This window comes from Patagioenas fasciata, chromosome 1 (assembly GCF_037038585.1).
Source record: "Patagioenas fasciata isolate bPatFas1 chromosome 1, bPatFas1.hap1, whole genome shotgun sequence".
NCBI classification, from domain to species: domain Eukaryota; kingdom Metazoa; phylum Chordata; class Aves; order Columbiformes; family Columbidae; genus Patagioenas; species Patagioenas fasciata.
Window position 1 is genome coordinate 169,756,165 of NC_092520.1, and position 17,790 is coordinate 169,773,954.

Here is a 17,790-nt window from a genome sequence, read left to right on the forward strand (position 1 = left end):
TATTATTCAATGTCTCTTAAATAGGACTCAAAATTCATGTACCTCTCCCATTTGCTGTTCAATAATTTGATGGGCCAGTTCCTGTATGGTTGCCATGATCATTAACCACCAGAATTTCCTGTCAAAGAAAGGAAAGAAGATGCTTAACATCTATAGCCTCAATAGTAAAAATATCTTGGGGAAAATACAGTTCACGTAAGTAAAGTATGTTGTCTGAAAGTGACAACCCTGAAGATTTAGAAGTTTGATTATATTATAAAAGTAATCATTGATTTTCTATTTGTAAACTTCTGTATCTTTTTATTCAAATAACTCACATAGAGACCTCCTATTTTTCCTCCTTTGCTTTCCCAAAGAGCAACAATATAATAAACTCCCAGTGAGAAAAGAAGCGCATTACTGACCGTGACATCAGAAAGGACATAATTAACATCTTAAAAACTGGAACAGAGACAATTTTGTTCATAGAAATGAAGGGGCAGAATCTAACATCTTCTGAACTCATACTGATTTTTTAGCATTTACAGGAGTGCTTGAAGGTGAATTTTGTAATTAACAGGGGTACCACTTGGGAGGCAGAAAACAGATGTTTAAGAAAAGAGGTTGTTTTGTTAGCAATACTGCAGTTACAGCATAAGAAATCCAAATCTTCATAAGAAGAATTCTGTAGAATTTAACAAACACTACTTCATGAATGCAACATAAAGTATTCAGATGTATGCCTTGTTTGTTTGGGTATCAATTTACAAATATTTACTAGGCAGTACTTAAAAGGAATATATACAGATAATGCAGCACCATAAACACTTAATCTTCCTGACAAAAGCTGTATTATAAACACTGAAATACGTACTTTTTACATTAATGCAGACAGTACTTTTACACTAAAGGATTTGTCTATGTACTAAATTTGCCTTGTTTCCAGTATACAATGTACTCGGGTTACATCAATTCCTCATTGCAGACAAAATTCTGAAGACGTTTAATACCAACACACATATTCCTGTGTTAAGAATAAATGGTGTCAATATAAAGGACTTTTTACATGGTGTAAAAGGTTTAGTTAATAAGCTGGAATGGTGCTGTCTGAGCATACCAAAAGGCAGAATACTGATGAAAGTAGTTCCATACGTACAAAAGCCATATATATGGCTAGTTGTTTTTCACTCCTTAACTTTGCTAGAACCCCTAGGAACTGTGTCCTACCCCATTGATTTCTAAGCTTTCCCAATCAACTATGCAAATAAAAATGTTAACTCGTTTTGAAGCTCATTCTGCTCTTACAATTGGAAAGAGATCTCTCTTGACTAGAGCAAGAACTGCAGGCCTTGGAAGTGAGCACAGCGCTACACTACACCCTGACGGATGTGTGCAAGGGAACACCATAGAAATATCTGGGCACTGAAGACCATTCTTAATCAGCCTCCACCATGCTGCACTGTTAGTTAAATTAAGAGAAAAGATGACAGGCATACACAGAAAACATTTGAGGCTGAAGCTTATGTTGAAGAGCATTATTTTGTTAAAAGATCTAATAAAAGTCAGCACCGTTGCAGGAGCACCCTATTAGCCCAGGTCTGCACACAGCGAGCTGCTGCACAACCGCTATTCAAGGAGCACTTTCAAGTCAACCAGTGTATTCTATCAGATGTTTTCTTTTTTTCAACAATGTATTGCCAACAAAATAGGGCAGTTTACACACGCAGTGCCAGAAATCAGTACTGCTTCATTAAAAAAAAAGGAAAAAAAAAAAAAGAGAAAAGCTGAGAAGAAAACTGAATGTCTTAAAAGTAATTTAGAGAACTATTCGGTAAGACAGACACACTTCTGGGTAAGAGATGTACTTTTTGCAAAGAGTTATTTCAGAGGAAGTTCTTACTGCTTCATGACAATTTGATGTATCAGAAATATTGTGCATATGATATTTTGCAAAAATGAAGAATAAACAGTAAAACGCTAAATTTCTAGTCTGATCTGAACCCCACTTTGAGTGGAGTTTTGGACTAAATACCTCCTGATGTCGCTTCCCACATGGAATATTTTACAACTCAAAAATGCGCTATTTACTTAGCTACCAAAACAAGAGCTGCTTGCCATTATAAAAAATCCGCAGAATTTTGAAAGCAGTTTGATTTGCAGAATCTTTTGACTGCCTCCATGTATGTCTACCGTGCAGATATTTTCAAGGACACCATAAACGACTATCTAATTTTAAAGTTTTACTTCACTGCATGTCTAGCTTGAAGAGCTATGGACAAGAAAGTTTATTTTGAGCAGCTTAAACCAATTTTATGGAGAGTATATGTTCAGCAGTGTCAGCCTTTTGAGACAGCAGTAACAGCTTCCATTCTGCAGTCACTGTCTGTAGCATTTTCTACACTATTTTCCCAAAAGAAACTAGACTACATCAATAGCCTTTTCCCACCAGAAAAGCCAGGTCTATAATCCTTCCCAGAACCAAGTATGATTATGACCTTCTCAATTTTAGTAGTGTTTACCAACAGAGCCTGTGGCTACTTTATTTTATGCTTTTCTAAAACTTCCCGTGTTTCAGCCTGCAGAACTCGCATGTTCCAACAAGAATACCAAGTACTAATTATTACTGCTGGAGCTGTGTTGCACCAACTCAGCAGCACATGGAAATGAACAATACAGTAGAGTGAAAAGCTTACTCTATTGTTCATCTAGTAAAAGCTTGCAGTCAAATACTGAACTTGCACAGGAGGCAAAATCTGGAAAATAACTTCTAAATAAATTGACTCAGACATGAGGAATAAAGAAAATTCTTACCTATCATATCTGTGGCACCGCAAAATTATAAAGATTCTCTTTAATGTTCTATGTCATACAATTACTTTAACTTATCAACACATTAATATTTTTGCCACAAACTCAGTAAATGACAGATGGAGAGATTTGATTTCTCCAAGCCTCCACTGTCCACAGTCTTAAGAAAGAAGAAAGCAAGCTATTTTCTTTTTAATGCTGCAAACTCATTACTACCTTATTCAAAAGCATTGACACAAAAGGGCTAGCTACAACCTGTCTCTTGGCCTGAGTTTCCAGCCTCTCTCCCTGGTGCCATCACCGGTACAGCTGTGACTTCACAGCCAGCAGCAAAGTTTTCTTTTTGTTTGTGTTAGTTCTCAGCCCAGGGAATGACTTGCACTTGCTATATTGCCATGCAAACACCACTGCTGTACCGGTAGTGGGGAGAACTGTAGATCACACCTTTTTCCACAGCAGCAGCAATTTACATGATCTTAAGTCTCCCATACTTTCCCACAGCTCTACAAATCGTTGTGAGATGAACCTTGAAGCTTAGACACACTTATTTTTGGATCATACAGATGAACCTGTTGAAGAAACAAGAAACAAATGATGAAATAAAGCAACATACAGACACAGGACAAAACAGGCAACACTTACGATGAAGAAGTGGCCTAGGAGAGACCTTTGGTTCATAATTTAAAATACTGTATAATTAGGAGACTGACAGGGATCTTTCTTCTTGCCTCACACACTATTTCTAGGAAGGGTATGATTTTTCTAATTATGATCACCTTAACAGCCAAAGCTACTCTAAAAAATAATGCAAGGAAAGCAGTGCAATTATAAGAGTTTCACACCCATGAGCTAGCCCTCATATTCTCTAGCAGAAATACTCTTCAGCACAGACTTTCCAACCTCTGCATAGATTTTAGTCCTCCAGTAAACAGATACTGATTTTTTCAAGTCCCAACACAGAGGTAAATGGTGTCTCGTCTCTGAGATGCTGGGCTGTGTTTTATTTGCCGTACTGCTAAATCAAACAAAAGGAGAGCTTGTATTGGTTATGGCAGAAATCTGGATCAGTGCTAACACCTGTCTGCAACAAGATTTCCCTCTTGTGATCAAGATGAATGGCTATGAGAGCAGGTATTTTTACATTATTAATCCAGTGTTATCAAACAATGCTAATAAACTTTTGAAAATGCTCAGTTCTAAATCCAGAATTTGCCACAGGCATCCTTTATTTTTGCTGTTAGGAGCAATGTAAGTATATTATGTTTTAAGAGCAGAGGAAGAGGTTCTCTAAAAGAGAGTCCCTGTCTTGCTGATGTATTATTTTTGCAGGAATCCTATATTAAGGATGAGGAAAAAAAGTAAGAAGGAATTTGGAACAGAGTAGTGTTACTCAGCCACAAGCTCCAAGATGTACTCAATTGTGACAATACAGTCCAGATGCTCCCAAAATAAGCAAAATTAATAAAACCCAGAGGGCAGTGGTAAGGAAATCCTTTGAGAAACTGTTTAGAATCAAACTGCTTTTAAGGTGATGATTTAACCTAATGGAGTGACAATGGACTTTGAAAGCCTGATGAGTTTAATATTCCCTAAACAAGTGATGCTCTTATCCTTTCCTAATCAGAATAATTTCATTGATCAAAAAGATTTTCTTTGAAATGTGATTCTTAGAACCAAGAAAGAGAAACCTGTCTTGACAAGAGTTTTCAAACCCAGCTATTTCTGGACTTGAAGAATCTCACCTCTCCATTCAAAGCACCTTCAAGGAGGTATTTCTCAACAACTATGATCTTCAGAAAATGACTTGTAAACAGCACAGCTCTCAGGAAAAAAATACATCCCTCAAAAAAGTGTATCAAACACTTAAGTGTCCATCATTGAGGGTCTCAACCACCACATAAGGACAGCCATTTCTAGGACTTAAGTGGGATAATTGAAGTAACAGCATTTGTTTGTATACGTTTACAATTATAAAAACAATCTTTTACTAACACAATAACTAGGTTATTTCCTAGATATAATTCGTATCTCTACCAACTGACAACTGCTATGCTACGAAAGAGCTATGACAGCAGATTTTTAATTAGGGTTTACAACAATAGTTGATGCATTAGGAGAGTGTACTTGTTTTTTCTGCTTTTTTGTGTGTGCATTAGAACTCTGTAATTTGAAACCTCTTCTGATGTGACTTTAATCCTACTGGATTCTTTTGAGAAAACCTATCACTTGAACAAAAGGAAGAGGATATTAGCTCTTCATATTTTTGTGTTGAAGTTTTGTCATTCAAAACCATGACTAAATAATAATATATAAAAAACATATATTTAAGTTTTTTGGCATGAAGCACCATCCTTCTGGTAAAGCCTTACTTATTTCATTGTGAATTCAGCTTTTGAGGGTATTGAGCTTGTGGCTACATGTTTGTGAGGATATATTGCAGGTGTGAAGTTCTTGAGTTATCAATACTGATACACTCATTTACAAAGAAGCTGTAAAACTTTAATTCCTTTGACTCACAAATTGCTAAGTTTAAAAACTCGGCGTTAAGTTGGAAACTGTCCTGTTATAGACATAAAATGTACTGGTACATTCATACTGTTGCAACATCACATTTTTAAACTTCTATAGTGAAACAAGCTTGTAAACAAAACTAAACTAAGGTTGTTTAAAATGGATAAATGCCAACATATCCTGCTGGTGATATATTTATTTTTTTTTAAACACAGTGACTTCTTAAGAATGATGTACATCAGGCCTGATGCCTGAAGTTATACTGATTATGATAGGATCTTACACTGGCTTCATCAGCAGATGAAATTCCTCTTTGTACAAAACAACTGGCAAATTAACACTCCTTGGCAGTCAGTCCCATTATGGCTCTTGCTAGCAAGCAAAGCACTGTTTCAAATTCTCAAAAGCAGGTGATTTGTCTGAAACACTGGTCAGACTGTAACAGCACTTATAAGCAGAGGCAGCATAGCTTGGAATGCTCTACTAAATCCTCCCTCACATCATGTCCCTTGAAGTGTATGCGTGGACGAGCTACTTCTGAACCGGTTGTCGAATCACCAGAGATTAGCACGTTGTTCTGAAGTTTGTCTTTACCATTTCTGCTAAAACACCATGCAGTAAAGACTGCTGCTCTGCAACTGACTCAGCAGCACCCCGGTCATGTATATATTGTAGGTGGGGTGACAGCCAGGAGTGTGTTAGGAGCTGCACTGAGGTCCTTCCCTTCAGAGATCTTGAAGAGTGTAACCTTAATTTTGGCCCAAGGAGATGGAATTTCCATGGACTTTAAGAAACAAACTGTGAACGATTAGTGTTTCTGACACTTATAAATGTCATGCTCAACTACACCCTAAAATAAAGGCTGATGAAAATCAGGTTTCTCCCTCATTTACCTGATATGGCCTAAGCAAGGCTGTGGCTCACATTGCTGCACAACTTCTTGCACTGCAAACACATCCTCTGTAACCAGTGTGACTTGTAATTACATTCAACAAAAAGGTGATACATTTTACAGGATTACTCCCTTAAGTTTGTTTTTTTTTTATATATATATATATATTTTGTAATGTGAAATTAAGGAGTATTATTGGCAAAAAAATCCCAGATAATCACATTTTATATTTTGACACTTGCAATTTCAAGTTGCATAAACATTTGGTAGTAGGTTCTTCTGTACTGTTGCTGTCTTTAACTTGGTGATCCCTAAACACCAGGGCACCAGTCCACAAATATGGTGTTTGTAACAATGGTGCTAGGTACTGAAATACCTTAAATCACCTCCAATAAACCATGTGGGCTTCTTCTAAAGAACGTGCATACTGGTGAAAAAGCACACCAACATCTATGTTTAACTGATGAACTTCCAGGCAGCATTTCATGCCACAGCTCAACTGCTGAAAAAGTCATTCTTATCCCATTCCCAATTTTTGCTTTATTATTTCATCTCTTCTTGTGCTGGCATTCACGTAATGCCCTGAGGAGGCAGCTCAAGGAACTGAACTGGCAGAAACCTCTTATTTGTAGAGTCAGGGCATAGTTTCAAAGGCAGTTTAAACAGAATTACAGCTCACCCCCAGGGAGAAGGTCCTGATCAACCTGATCAAGCTGTGGTGATATTGACCACATGCAAGGACAACTCAGCTCACTAAAAAGACAGAACACTAACTTGCTAGAAATGCATCAAGCATTTTTTAGATAAGCACACTGAACTAATTTACTTTGAGGTCTGATTCATTCCACTGCAGACAAAAGGGAGAACGTGTTATAGGTCAAGGGAGGGATCAATAAAAGGGAAGACTGAAGAGGAAGCAAACCTCTCTTTCCATTGTTGTTGGTGGGGAACTGATAATTCAGGTTAACTGCACCATGGAACTGTACCCCTTGTTTTTGGCCCATCCAGCTCCCTGAGGCAGTTCCTCATGGAGTCAGACAAGCTCCACTTGCAGTTGTGCAGAACAGCAGGGCTGCCTTCTCCTTCAAGCCTCTTCCTCCTTCCTTGCCACCTGTGAAGCTGCGCATCTTGACACTGCAGACGAGGCAAGACACACCAAAGAGAGCTGGCTATCAACAAATTCTAAGCTCACTTTGGGACAGATATAAAACATTTTGTAGTTCACCTTTGCCTTACCTAAGGTATCTATGCCAAACTTCACATCAGATATGTTTAATTGCTCTCTAGAGATCCCTGCAAATAATTAAGTGGAAAAAATGCTCTAGTAGTTTTCTCTTCTATTATGTAAACTTACAAATTTAGCACATTTGTCATGTTTTAAAAAGTGTATTTTCCCCTGAGTTACTCCAGCCAACATTCCCAAAGGCTGAATTGTTTCCCGTGAAATGATTTTTTTCTGAACCCAGAGCTCTCTGAAATCAGCAAATATTCCTTAAACACTAAGACAAACCTTCATTTCCCAGTAAAGAAAAAGATCTAACTAACTACCATCACAGTGTGACTTTTGGTCTTCAATAACTGGCAGCAATCTTCAAGGTGTTCTCATCTAATGTGAATCTTCCTGATTACAGAGATGCTTCTTTGTTCCACACTTGTCCAAACCATGCCACACACCTTCAAAGCACTCATCAGGCAACACATGAGAAATGTTGTTTATTGACACTATAGAAAAGAAGTAGAACAAGTCAAATTATTGATGTCTTCCTTGAGAATGCTTTGCTCTACTTCCATAGGGAATGAGACAAATCAAGATAAACCAAACTTTATCCAGATGATAGTTACTGAATGCTAATCACATTAATACTTTTCTAGTTATATAAAACAATGAAGGGACAAGAACTGGAACTCTAAAAGAGACCAGAGAATACAACATCAAAAAAATTGTGTGTACTTTCAGGATCTTCTTTATAATGTCCCACAATTAAAAGAACGGTAATTTTACAGTTATTACTCTAAAAGGGAAGAAGGGAGGAGAGCCAATGCTCTTGCCAATATATCAAGCATTACACTGTTTGCAAATATTGCCCACTTAAATTTTGCCTCATCCATATCTCACTTTGAATACTCTTGTAAAAATTGTCTTTGCTCACTGTTTCAACCAGTAAGTTGCTTATAGCAATTATTACTTAATTGCTCTACTGGTTTCCCCACTCCATATCAGACTTAAGACCCTTGTCTTTTACCATGACGGTTCTGAAAAATTAAGCAATAAGAAATGCTTTGTCCCATGAGCATTTAGCGAATGATACTACTCACTGCTTAGGCCCTTACTTCCTCCTGCAACTTTTTGCAGATGGGCCATTAAGACTGGAAACACTTTCTAAAACTCCACAAAACAAACACATAACTTTCCTTTAATTTGTCTTAGAGGAAATATGTTGCTGACAACAATGTCAAAACTGACAACATTTAGACTGTCAACATGATTAGATCACTGCCTCTCCAACTGTCTAAAACATATTCTACTTTTGTGCCCTTGTAATCCCTCAGTCTGTGATGATCCATTTGTCTATCTTCTCATTAGTGGTAGATAACTGGGGCCAGGGAAAAAGCCCTTTCTTAGAAGATATCAAATACAGTAAAGCTCCTCTTGCTCTATGTATAGAGTAACAGAAATTTTATATCTGTATTTATAGTGATTAGACCTACTTTTAAGTATAATCATTGCATTTGTTTTCAGAGTTATTTCTTGAGTGCTTGACACTATTACTTCCTGCACGGTTTAAAAAAAAAAATGAAGCTCTTTAAAAAACCTTTGAAAAACAAACTCACTCACAGAGAGGCAGAATTATATATCTGTCTCTTATTTTCAAAACCTCAATCCCCCAACCCAATTTACCAGAAGCAATATCTAAAAGCAGGCATTTTGACTAAAGACAGATATTAAATTCCCTCTGTGTTACTTAAAACGCATTTAGTGCATCTCTCTTCAATCTTCACACTCAATGAAATGCAAGCAGAATCTCTTCCTGTATGCAAATCCTATGTAAATACTGTTATGTCACTATTAAATGACTTAGTAAGCCCTCTTGGCAGTAGTCATTTTTAAATACATCACTATCATCAGTCTTAGCCCAAACTTGTTGGTGTTGAACTTGACATCATTGCCAATAGTTTTCCATCACTACTTTAGACAAGCACTCCATGAGCCACTGTGTCAGTGGAAAACTTTCATGAGCTTGCACTATTTTAACCACTCTTCTTTAATTCTTCCTCAGTTCTTATGTGCTAGAGTTTTCCCAATGTTTTAGTCAAAATAACTTAGAAAAGATTTTTAAAATGGTTTTTTACTTACTTAAATTTAAATGGGTTAGGAAACTTCCACACAAGAACAGCCAGCAGATTTGAGGGCCGGTAATCAGAAGACTCCCTAGTAACCTCTCCACTAGTACAGTTATACTCAGAAGACATCAGTGTTTAACTAACACCCTTCTCCAATGACAAAAGTTACACAAGTTTAGTTCTCCTAGTAGGAAGTTCCTACTAATACTATTTCAAAATATTACATTGGTGCAAACTAAGAACTTTAAGTAGTAGGAAGAATATTTCTTCATGTTTGGACTCTCCATTGGATATAAACATCTCTTGTTCTATTACCTTGTACTGTTGGTATACCTGCCCCACTATGAAGTACGATTCTGATTTAACACCCTTTAAATGAGTATGAAGAAACTGCATCAGCATGAAGATACAATAAGAGAAACCTCTCCCCACCCCAGAGATCTTCAGGTGACTTTCAAAAAATGTCATAACCCTGGGCAGTGTAGTTTTACTGGTACAAAGTGATACTTGTAAAATTTGAGTAGTCTAAGTTAACCCTGCTGACACTGTCAAACCAGTTTGACTCTACATATGGAATGCATAATGATTCTAGTAATGACTATGTGTGTGTATGGAATGGGGATTAATACAGGGGTCTTTCCCAGATTAAATCCACCTGCAGAAGATCAGATGGACATTTAAACTAACAAAGTTACATAAGAACTTCCTGGATATCACAGTAAAGAGAAAAACAGGAAGATTGACATGACTTTTTAGGAAAGCTCAAAAGGCTAATATAATGGACAGCTAACAGGAAAAGTATTCCCTCTTCGAAGAAACTGTCTTAATCTTTATAGTCATACTGCTTCAATAGTAAATTATTGCAACAGATCTCAGAAGATGAACAAAGGATACGCTATTTTAGTTCAGGTCATCACACTGGGCTTACAGCTGCTCTGTACCTTAAAATGCAAACTAGTCCTCATTTCTGTTCTCAAACTCTCCATGTACTAATTAAGACTTCAGTATAACCTGTGCTGAACTTGTTTAATAAATGCCTACACATAAAATAAAAAGCACTTAATCCCTCTAAGATTAAAATTGCTAGAGTTAAGAGGTTCTGTTACTTGTTTTAAGCACTAAGACTTACGTTTCAGAACAGTATTCTGCAATGTTTTATAGATATTAAGCCAAGGAATCCAAACACATTTGTGAAACAAATGACACCACTCTGCTCAATGCTTCATATAAGAAAAGCTCAATGAACATGGTAAACTGAACGAGCTATTCTAGGATTATCATTCCATAAGCCATATTGCTCAAGATAGTAGAACAGCTGGCAGACTTAAAGGAGTAATATTCTCTGTATCAATGAACTAAGGAATATTTATGTGACTCTTGATAACCAGTTACTGTTTATTAAATCTGCATGACATCGAGATTTAGAGAGTACATATGTAAGAGACAGATAATCATAGGAAACTGAAGCGGCAAAACCTGCAGGCAAGATGAGATGCTTGTAAAAGCTCAAGGGATAATTAAAAGGCACACAGCAATAACGAGATGCATTAGCAGGCATGCCTGTACAATTAGTTTAGAATCATTGCTCTTGTTGCTTTTTCATGTGAGTGCTACAGTGGGAGGAGAGGTGAGAAAGCACAACTGCTAGGATAAATTTTCAGGAGACTGCCAAGTCATTCTTAGACTCTGAGCCACCAAATGGACAGTCTCACTTTTACCCCAGGCTCCTGTTGCTTTTATCACGACATCTCTTGAACCTGCCTGAACAGAGCTGATTCAGCTCACCAGCCTCACAATCAGCAGGTGAAAGAAAGGAGGAGGCAAGGGGGCTGTGCAAGCTGAGCCCACTCACAGAGTGCTGGCTACACGCCAGACCAAGGTAAGGAAACAGCCATGTCATCGCGTCACCCTGCCCTGTGGGATGTCACCCACAGCCCACATCTCCACCTGAAACCTGCAAAATCCTGCACTGCTATAGGAGTGAAAAAAACCCAGATTGGTTCCCTGTATGAGCACAACAAACCAGAGCAAGCGTTCATCTGACTGAAGACTTCCCCTTCGCTGGGTTAGGTTCAGCCAGGTCTGTTCTTCTATCTGGCACACAAAGATTACACTAACACAGAACCACGAGTGTAAACCTTTCTTTCCAAATGCAGAGAGGCATTACATCCACTACGGTCTAATTACAGCATTTCACAAAGAGGAGCAGCCCCATTCCTGTCTGGCAGCTTTGTCCCCCTCTGCATTTGACCTCATGGTTGTGTAGCTGTAAAGTAAGCTCATCTTGTGAATTTATTCACCCTGCAGCTAATAATTGTGGTACGTAACATAAGAAAAGCAGGCAGAAGCAGAAATGAGAGAATTTCTTTTGGAAAAGCCCATATTTGTTAAATCAGCTTATGTACGACACCAAATTGTCCATATAGGCGTGGTGTCATGTGATTGCTCAGAGCATTCACTGAACTACAGCCACAGACAACGGACCTGATACGTGAAGGTTTAACTATGGAAAGGACTTCCCAACCTGTTCAACAGTGCTACTAACTGCTCTGTCCTTACAACTTGCACATGTTCATATCCACAGCAACTTCCTCCAGAAAAAACCTTGTGTTTCATACACATCCTTCCCATAAATCAGTGCTGACATGGTTTCAGACAAAAATATCCCTTTATAAATATCACTACCCACTTCTTCCCCCGCCTTTTTTTTTCCCTTTATCAACTCCACAGGATTAGATTTTGCTAATGTGTGTGTTTTTTTTAAAGCACTCTGGAAAAAATACTCAGATTAAGTTAGTCCACAGCGAACACATTAGTCACGTTGACACTTACACTGTCCTGCTAATAGTTCAAAGAAAACATATTACCAAAACAAACGGGGCAGTTTTCACACCAAAGTAACTTCTAAGCTCTAAAGAGCAACCTCAGCTTATTTGGAATGAAATAACCAGTAATTATAGCTAATAGGACAATAGCAGAGGGTTTGGCTTTAGTTTTTTGGTGGCTTATGTTTTTCAAGTTTCTGGTTTAACTTCCTACAAAAGTAGTCAAATATTTATCTTAGTCCAGCCTGTCTTACTATTGAGTTTAACAAAAGTAATTTAAGTTAAACAAACTTGAACAGCCTTTCAGAGAAGGCCTGGCCAAACCAACAAAATTAATCTAAATATTGATACAGAACAGCAGTTCTTAGACCATGATTTTCAGGAAGGAATGCACTTCCTTACACTGCATCCTGAGATACACAGGACTTGCTCAGAAAGCACAAGCAACCTTCCAGTCTCAGAGCTGGGCACAGAATCAGGATCATTTTGGTTGGAAAAGAGCTTTAAGATCATCGAGTCCAACACCTAACACTGATGGTATCATGAAGTAAATTTCAAAAATTAGCAATTTAAGACACTGTAGAAAAGCATCAAACATGCTGCAGAAAATTCTGGTTTTCTAAGGTACATAAAAAATATTCAGACATCAAAATCAGGAAAACCACAGCTATTACTGAAGAACCCAAAGTTATGATTTGACACTAATATGAATGCATTGATTAGTGGCCGTATTGTTATAAAATCTTATAACATTTATAAGATTTTTATAATGCACTTATAACTACAGATCTAAGAGTAAGCTGATCAAATCCTGCGAAGTACATTTTAAGAGTCTGATTCTTCAGAAGATAAATCCTTTGTTGCTTTAAGAGTTTGGCGAGTACTACCCAATGCAGTAATCTCTGGAATCAGAAACTGCTGACTGAAGGGTAAGAATATGGAGAGCTCTGAAGACACCAAATAACTTGATTAACTGCACCTTTGCAGTGCTATCCATCATTCTCACAGTGATAAAATTCAGTTTTGCAGCAGCTTATCTTATGCCAATAATATACTGGCACAAATTCAAAGTGCTAAAAGCAGCCTAAAATGGCACTGAGGAAAAACAATGTGAAAAGATTACCAGAGAGTAACTTAGGTGGTGTTTAGTTTTCCCTGATGGTCACTGGTGGGTGACAAGCTGCAGCCTGTGTGTGACCAAAAAGCAGAGGCAGACAGCTGTGCCAGCCAGAGCCTGCAGCCTCCACGCCCACCCCAGCTGCTCCCCGCTGCCTTACAGGGGATGTTGATACCCCCACAGGTCTGGGAAAGCAGATCCTCACCGGAGAGCTGCCTGACCTGATATCAAACAAAACTCAGGTTAGCAAAGCTTACTATTCAAACTGCTCCAGCAGGAAACGCACACATACCCTCTACCAGCTGCAGCACTGTGAGCTGAGAGCTACACTTTGCAAGCAGAAGAAATACGTACAAATTAAAGATTTAACACTGCTCTATTTCTTATATACAGTTAAACTCTCTAAGTAGGGGCTACTGTGTTGTTTTTTTTCCAGGGTTCTTTCACCCAGACATTAGACACAGGTTACTTTAGGGAGACTGCTTTCCTTCACAAACTGTAAGGCAACTCCAGCAATTTCACTGGCTGCACAAACTTTAATTGCATAATACAATGAGCACACAATAAATCAAAATGAAAATTGAGTATCAGCATAAGGAACAAGCAAACTAATCTTACCAGTGTAAATATTTAGATTTCACATTATAGAGGAAAGCCAGTTTTCACAGGGCTAGCACACTAGCTTCAAGCATTCCGCAATTACATCTTTCATGCGAGCTATTTAACTGCATGCTACAGTATCAGCAGGTTTTTTCTTTGGTTTTGGTTCCCCATGTCATTCCCCCCCAACTTTAGTAACAGAATATAATAATGAAATAATTAATGTTAGAAGTTATTTCTGGAGGTCATCTGGTCCAAACCCTCTTCCCTCAAAGTAGAGTCAGCTTCAGAGTTAGGGCTTTGTCTTCAGAGGCTAAGAAACCTGGCCAGAAAAACCAAGGTAGGTTTTAAAAACAAACAGTCTCCCCTCCTATCCGACAATCTGGCTCAGGCTATGGCTATTCTTAAAGATATCGGAACTCCCACAAAATCTATTCCCGTCCAGAGAACATTCCAGCAAGAAAACAAAAATATTAGTAAGAACTGAGGGGGAAGCTAAAGCTATTTATCTACTGCAAGATCTTTTCTGTAATAAGCATCTTGATCTGTTGTTGCAGAATGCAACAGACTTAGCAAGTGGTGTCCAATCATCCAGCTGGAGCAGTTTGCATGAACTGCAGCAGCAGTTGAGGACTGTACACCCCACTGGGTGACATCAGTGATAGTCCTTATATTACCATGCAAGTGCACACATGCAGCTGACCAGCATCACATGAAAATATTTAATCCTCTGGTAAGACAGGATCTGCAGCACATCCAGAGAAAGAGCTACAGACAGAAGCAGTCAAACATTTCACAGACCCTAAGACTTCCCTCAAACAAGTGTCCATGAGGAAAGATTCACAGCAAGGAGTAAGGTGTGGGCTAAATGCTCTGTTGGATACCTCATGTCACAAATGGCTACCATGGACTAAGCAGGTGGGGGGCAATATTTACAGAATTATCTTCAGGTAGAAATGTTGTTACAGAACAAAACATCCAAAATTACAAAGTGTAGAAGAAAGAGTCCCCAGGTGACCACTGCCTCATCCAGCATGGTAATGTGATGTTTTGCCTCCCCTCAATACTTACATTTCTACTTACATAATGACTCCAAAACCAGGAAGCTGCCCTACAGAAAACTACTTGAATTTTCTTCCATCTTATTTTCTATGCTAGGTGTGGTTGCAGCTCTTCTTACTACACCACTTTCCCAAGTCCACCTTGCTGATGCTGGTACTGGCAGCTTCAGATCAGAGATTTCACATATGAAGAACACCCAACTCAGTTTTTCAAGAATCACATCCACACACTTGTCTTGCAGTAAAACCAGTACCATAAGACTTTTTTCTCCTGTTGCGCAAGTTTATTTGCACAACACATGCCATCTCCCCTCTTCAACGTGCAAATCTAAGTTCATCGTGTGCTACAGGGCCATGCTTTTAACATTTAATATACTGCAGCCCGGAGAAAATAAAGGATCCACAAACGCCACAGCTTAGAATAAAAAAAAAAAAAACCACCCAAGGACACAAAAAAGGAACAGCGACAGGTCCATCTGGCTCAACAACAATAATAGCGGGTGTTAGCGGGACATGCTACCGCAACCCAAATAAACCCAGCCAGAGCTGTCTGAGCAGAGCGAACCGGTGGGAGACGGGACTCAACCTGCACAAAGTGACCGGAGGGGTGTGGGGGCACGGCCTCCCTTCCCCGCTCCGGGAGGGCAGAGGCCGCGCACGGCAGCGCCGGGAGGCAGCCAGGGAGCGGTGGCCCAGCCCGTCACCACCAAGCCCACCCTTCTCCCGGCAGGCCACCCTCTCCTCTCCCCTCCCCTCCCCGGGGTCTTCGAGGGACAGCGGCAGAGGAGACCCAGCGCCCGGGCTCGCCTCCGGCACGGGCAGCGGGGCCGCAGAGCGGCTCCCGGCACAAGATGGCTGCGCGGGGCTGGGCGGGGGGGTCGGGGCCCAACACGAGGGTGGCATCACCCGCCACCTCCCCCCGCGGCGCCCTCTCCGCGGCGGGAGGGCCCGGAGCCGCCGCAACGCCGGGAAGCGGCAGCTGGCGCCGCCCGGATGCGGGGCGGCGGGAGGCGCAAGCGGTTCCTGTAGGTGAAAGGTCGGGGGGCGCGGAGCCGCCCGCGGGACGCACCGAGGCCTGAGGCGGGACGGGCGGCGCCCCACGCCGCGCTCCGCCGGGTCTGGGCGGGCCGGCAGCCGCACATGGATAGAGCGGGGCTGCCACCCGCGCCGTAGCCCGGCCGCTGCCGGAAAGACACTCACCTGGCGGGCCCGGTGGCCTCTCCGGCGTGTTTATTCGTCGGCAGCGGCTCCGGCTCCCGGAGGTCAGAGTTCGCGACCCCGCCCCCTCCGCTCGGCCCGGCCCCGCCCCGCCCCGCCGCGGCGGCTGCGCCTGCGCTCCGGACCGGCCGCCGGGCGGGAGGGCGGGGGGGCGCCGGGGAGGGGTCGCGCCGGGTGGGGCGGGGCTCGCCTTACCCTCCCTGCCCTTCCGGTGGCCGTTAACGGCGCGGTGGTGGTGACGGTTCTTTGTCCGCACCGGCGGGCGCTGCCGCCACCGCGCGTAGGCCGCGGAGAGCACCGGGAGCTGCGGTGCTGCGGGCAGGTGGCAGCGGGCCGGGCCCTGACACAAGCGCTGCTCGGGAGGGGCCGCCTGATGCGAAGCTCCCTCACAGGTGGGGAGGCAGTGGCTCTGCCCCCGGGTCGTTCTGCCAGCCCCGAGGGCATGGTCGGGAAAACTCGAGTCTGCAGATCCCCCTCGCCGTTCTCTGCAAGGAAGCAGGAATATCTCCGTTTTCAGCAGCACGGGTGCAAAGCTTTTGGGTCGCTCAGTATGGTCTTCCCACTGAGGCATGGACCTGTTGGAGAGGGGCCAGAGGAGGCCACAGAAATGATCAGAGGGCTGGAACAGCTTTCCTATGAGGACAGGCTGAGAGAGTTGGGGTTGTTCAGCCTGGAGAAGAGAAGGCTCCATAGAGACCCGATTGCAGCCTTTCAGTACTTAAAAGGGGCCAATAAGAAAGATGGGGACAGACTTTTTAACAAGGCCTATTGTGATAGGAGAAGGAGTAATGGTTTTATATTACAGGAAAGGAGATTCAGACCAGACATGAAGAAATTTTTTGCACTGAGGGTGGTGAAACCCTGGCACAGGTTGCCCAGAGAGGTGGGAAATGCCCCATCCTTGGAAACATTCCAGGCCAGGCTGGATGGGGGTTTGTGCAACCAGATCTAGTTGAAGATGCCCATGCTCATTGCAGGGGGGAGTTCGACTAGATGACTTTTGAAGATCCCTTCCAAACTATGATTCTGTGAGCCAAATATATAGATCAGACTTACAGATTTGTTTTGAAACGTTCAACAAGATGAAGACATAAGCCGCTTCATCACACTGCATTGTGCTCGCAATGATTGTGGCAGCTCAACCAGCAATGTTGGAAAGAGCTGTCTTTATCTGCCAGCATGGCAGCAGCAAATTACTTCATTAAATGTCATGACTTCTCTGAACAGGGCTTGGCCTGGCTGCTAATTAGTGTGCTCCAGGCTAGGGTAGGGCTCCCAAAAAAGTGTGAAAGGAACAACTTAACTGCTGTTCTGGTTACATTCGTTTGTGCTAAAGTTGTGTTAGCTAATTACGTAGTTTATGCTGATTATTTTCTTGACCTTGAGTTTAGTAAGAGTTGTATACCTTAAATATGTCCCTTTTCCCCACCTGTTCAA

General features: G+C 41.2%; 1 protein-coding gene across 13 annotated transcripts in view; it reads right to left on the reverse strand.

The window, feature by feature from the left end:
- NR2C1 (nuclear receptor subfamily 2 group C member 1) overlaps nt 1–16,939 on the reverse strand; it is a 59,057-nt gene extending 42,118 nt beyond the window's left edge. For 2 of the 13 annotated variants that reach the window (XR_011736002.1, XM_071800111.1), the window contains exon 1: nt 16,336–16,939. Coding sequence is in view for 9 of the 13 variants with exons in the window: in XM_071800111.1 (XP_071656212.1) it covers nt 16,336–16,924 (589 nt within the window). In the remaining 4 variants the exon portion in view is untranslated. Of the gene's footprint in view, nt 1–42; nt 119–3,203; nt 3,357–7,112; nt 7,325–7,426; nt 7,484–7,738; nt 16,078–16,335 lie in introns of those variants that run through there. The other 11 variants (XM_065837384.2, XM_065837369.2, XM_071800183.1 and 8 more) reach the window with 9 other exon arrangements.
- Nucleotides 16,940–17,790: the final 851 nt, after the last annotated feature.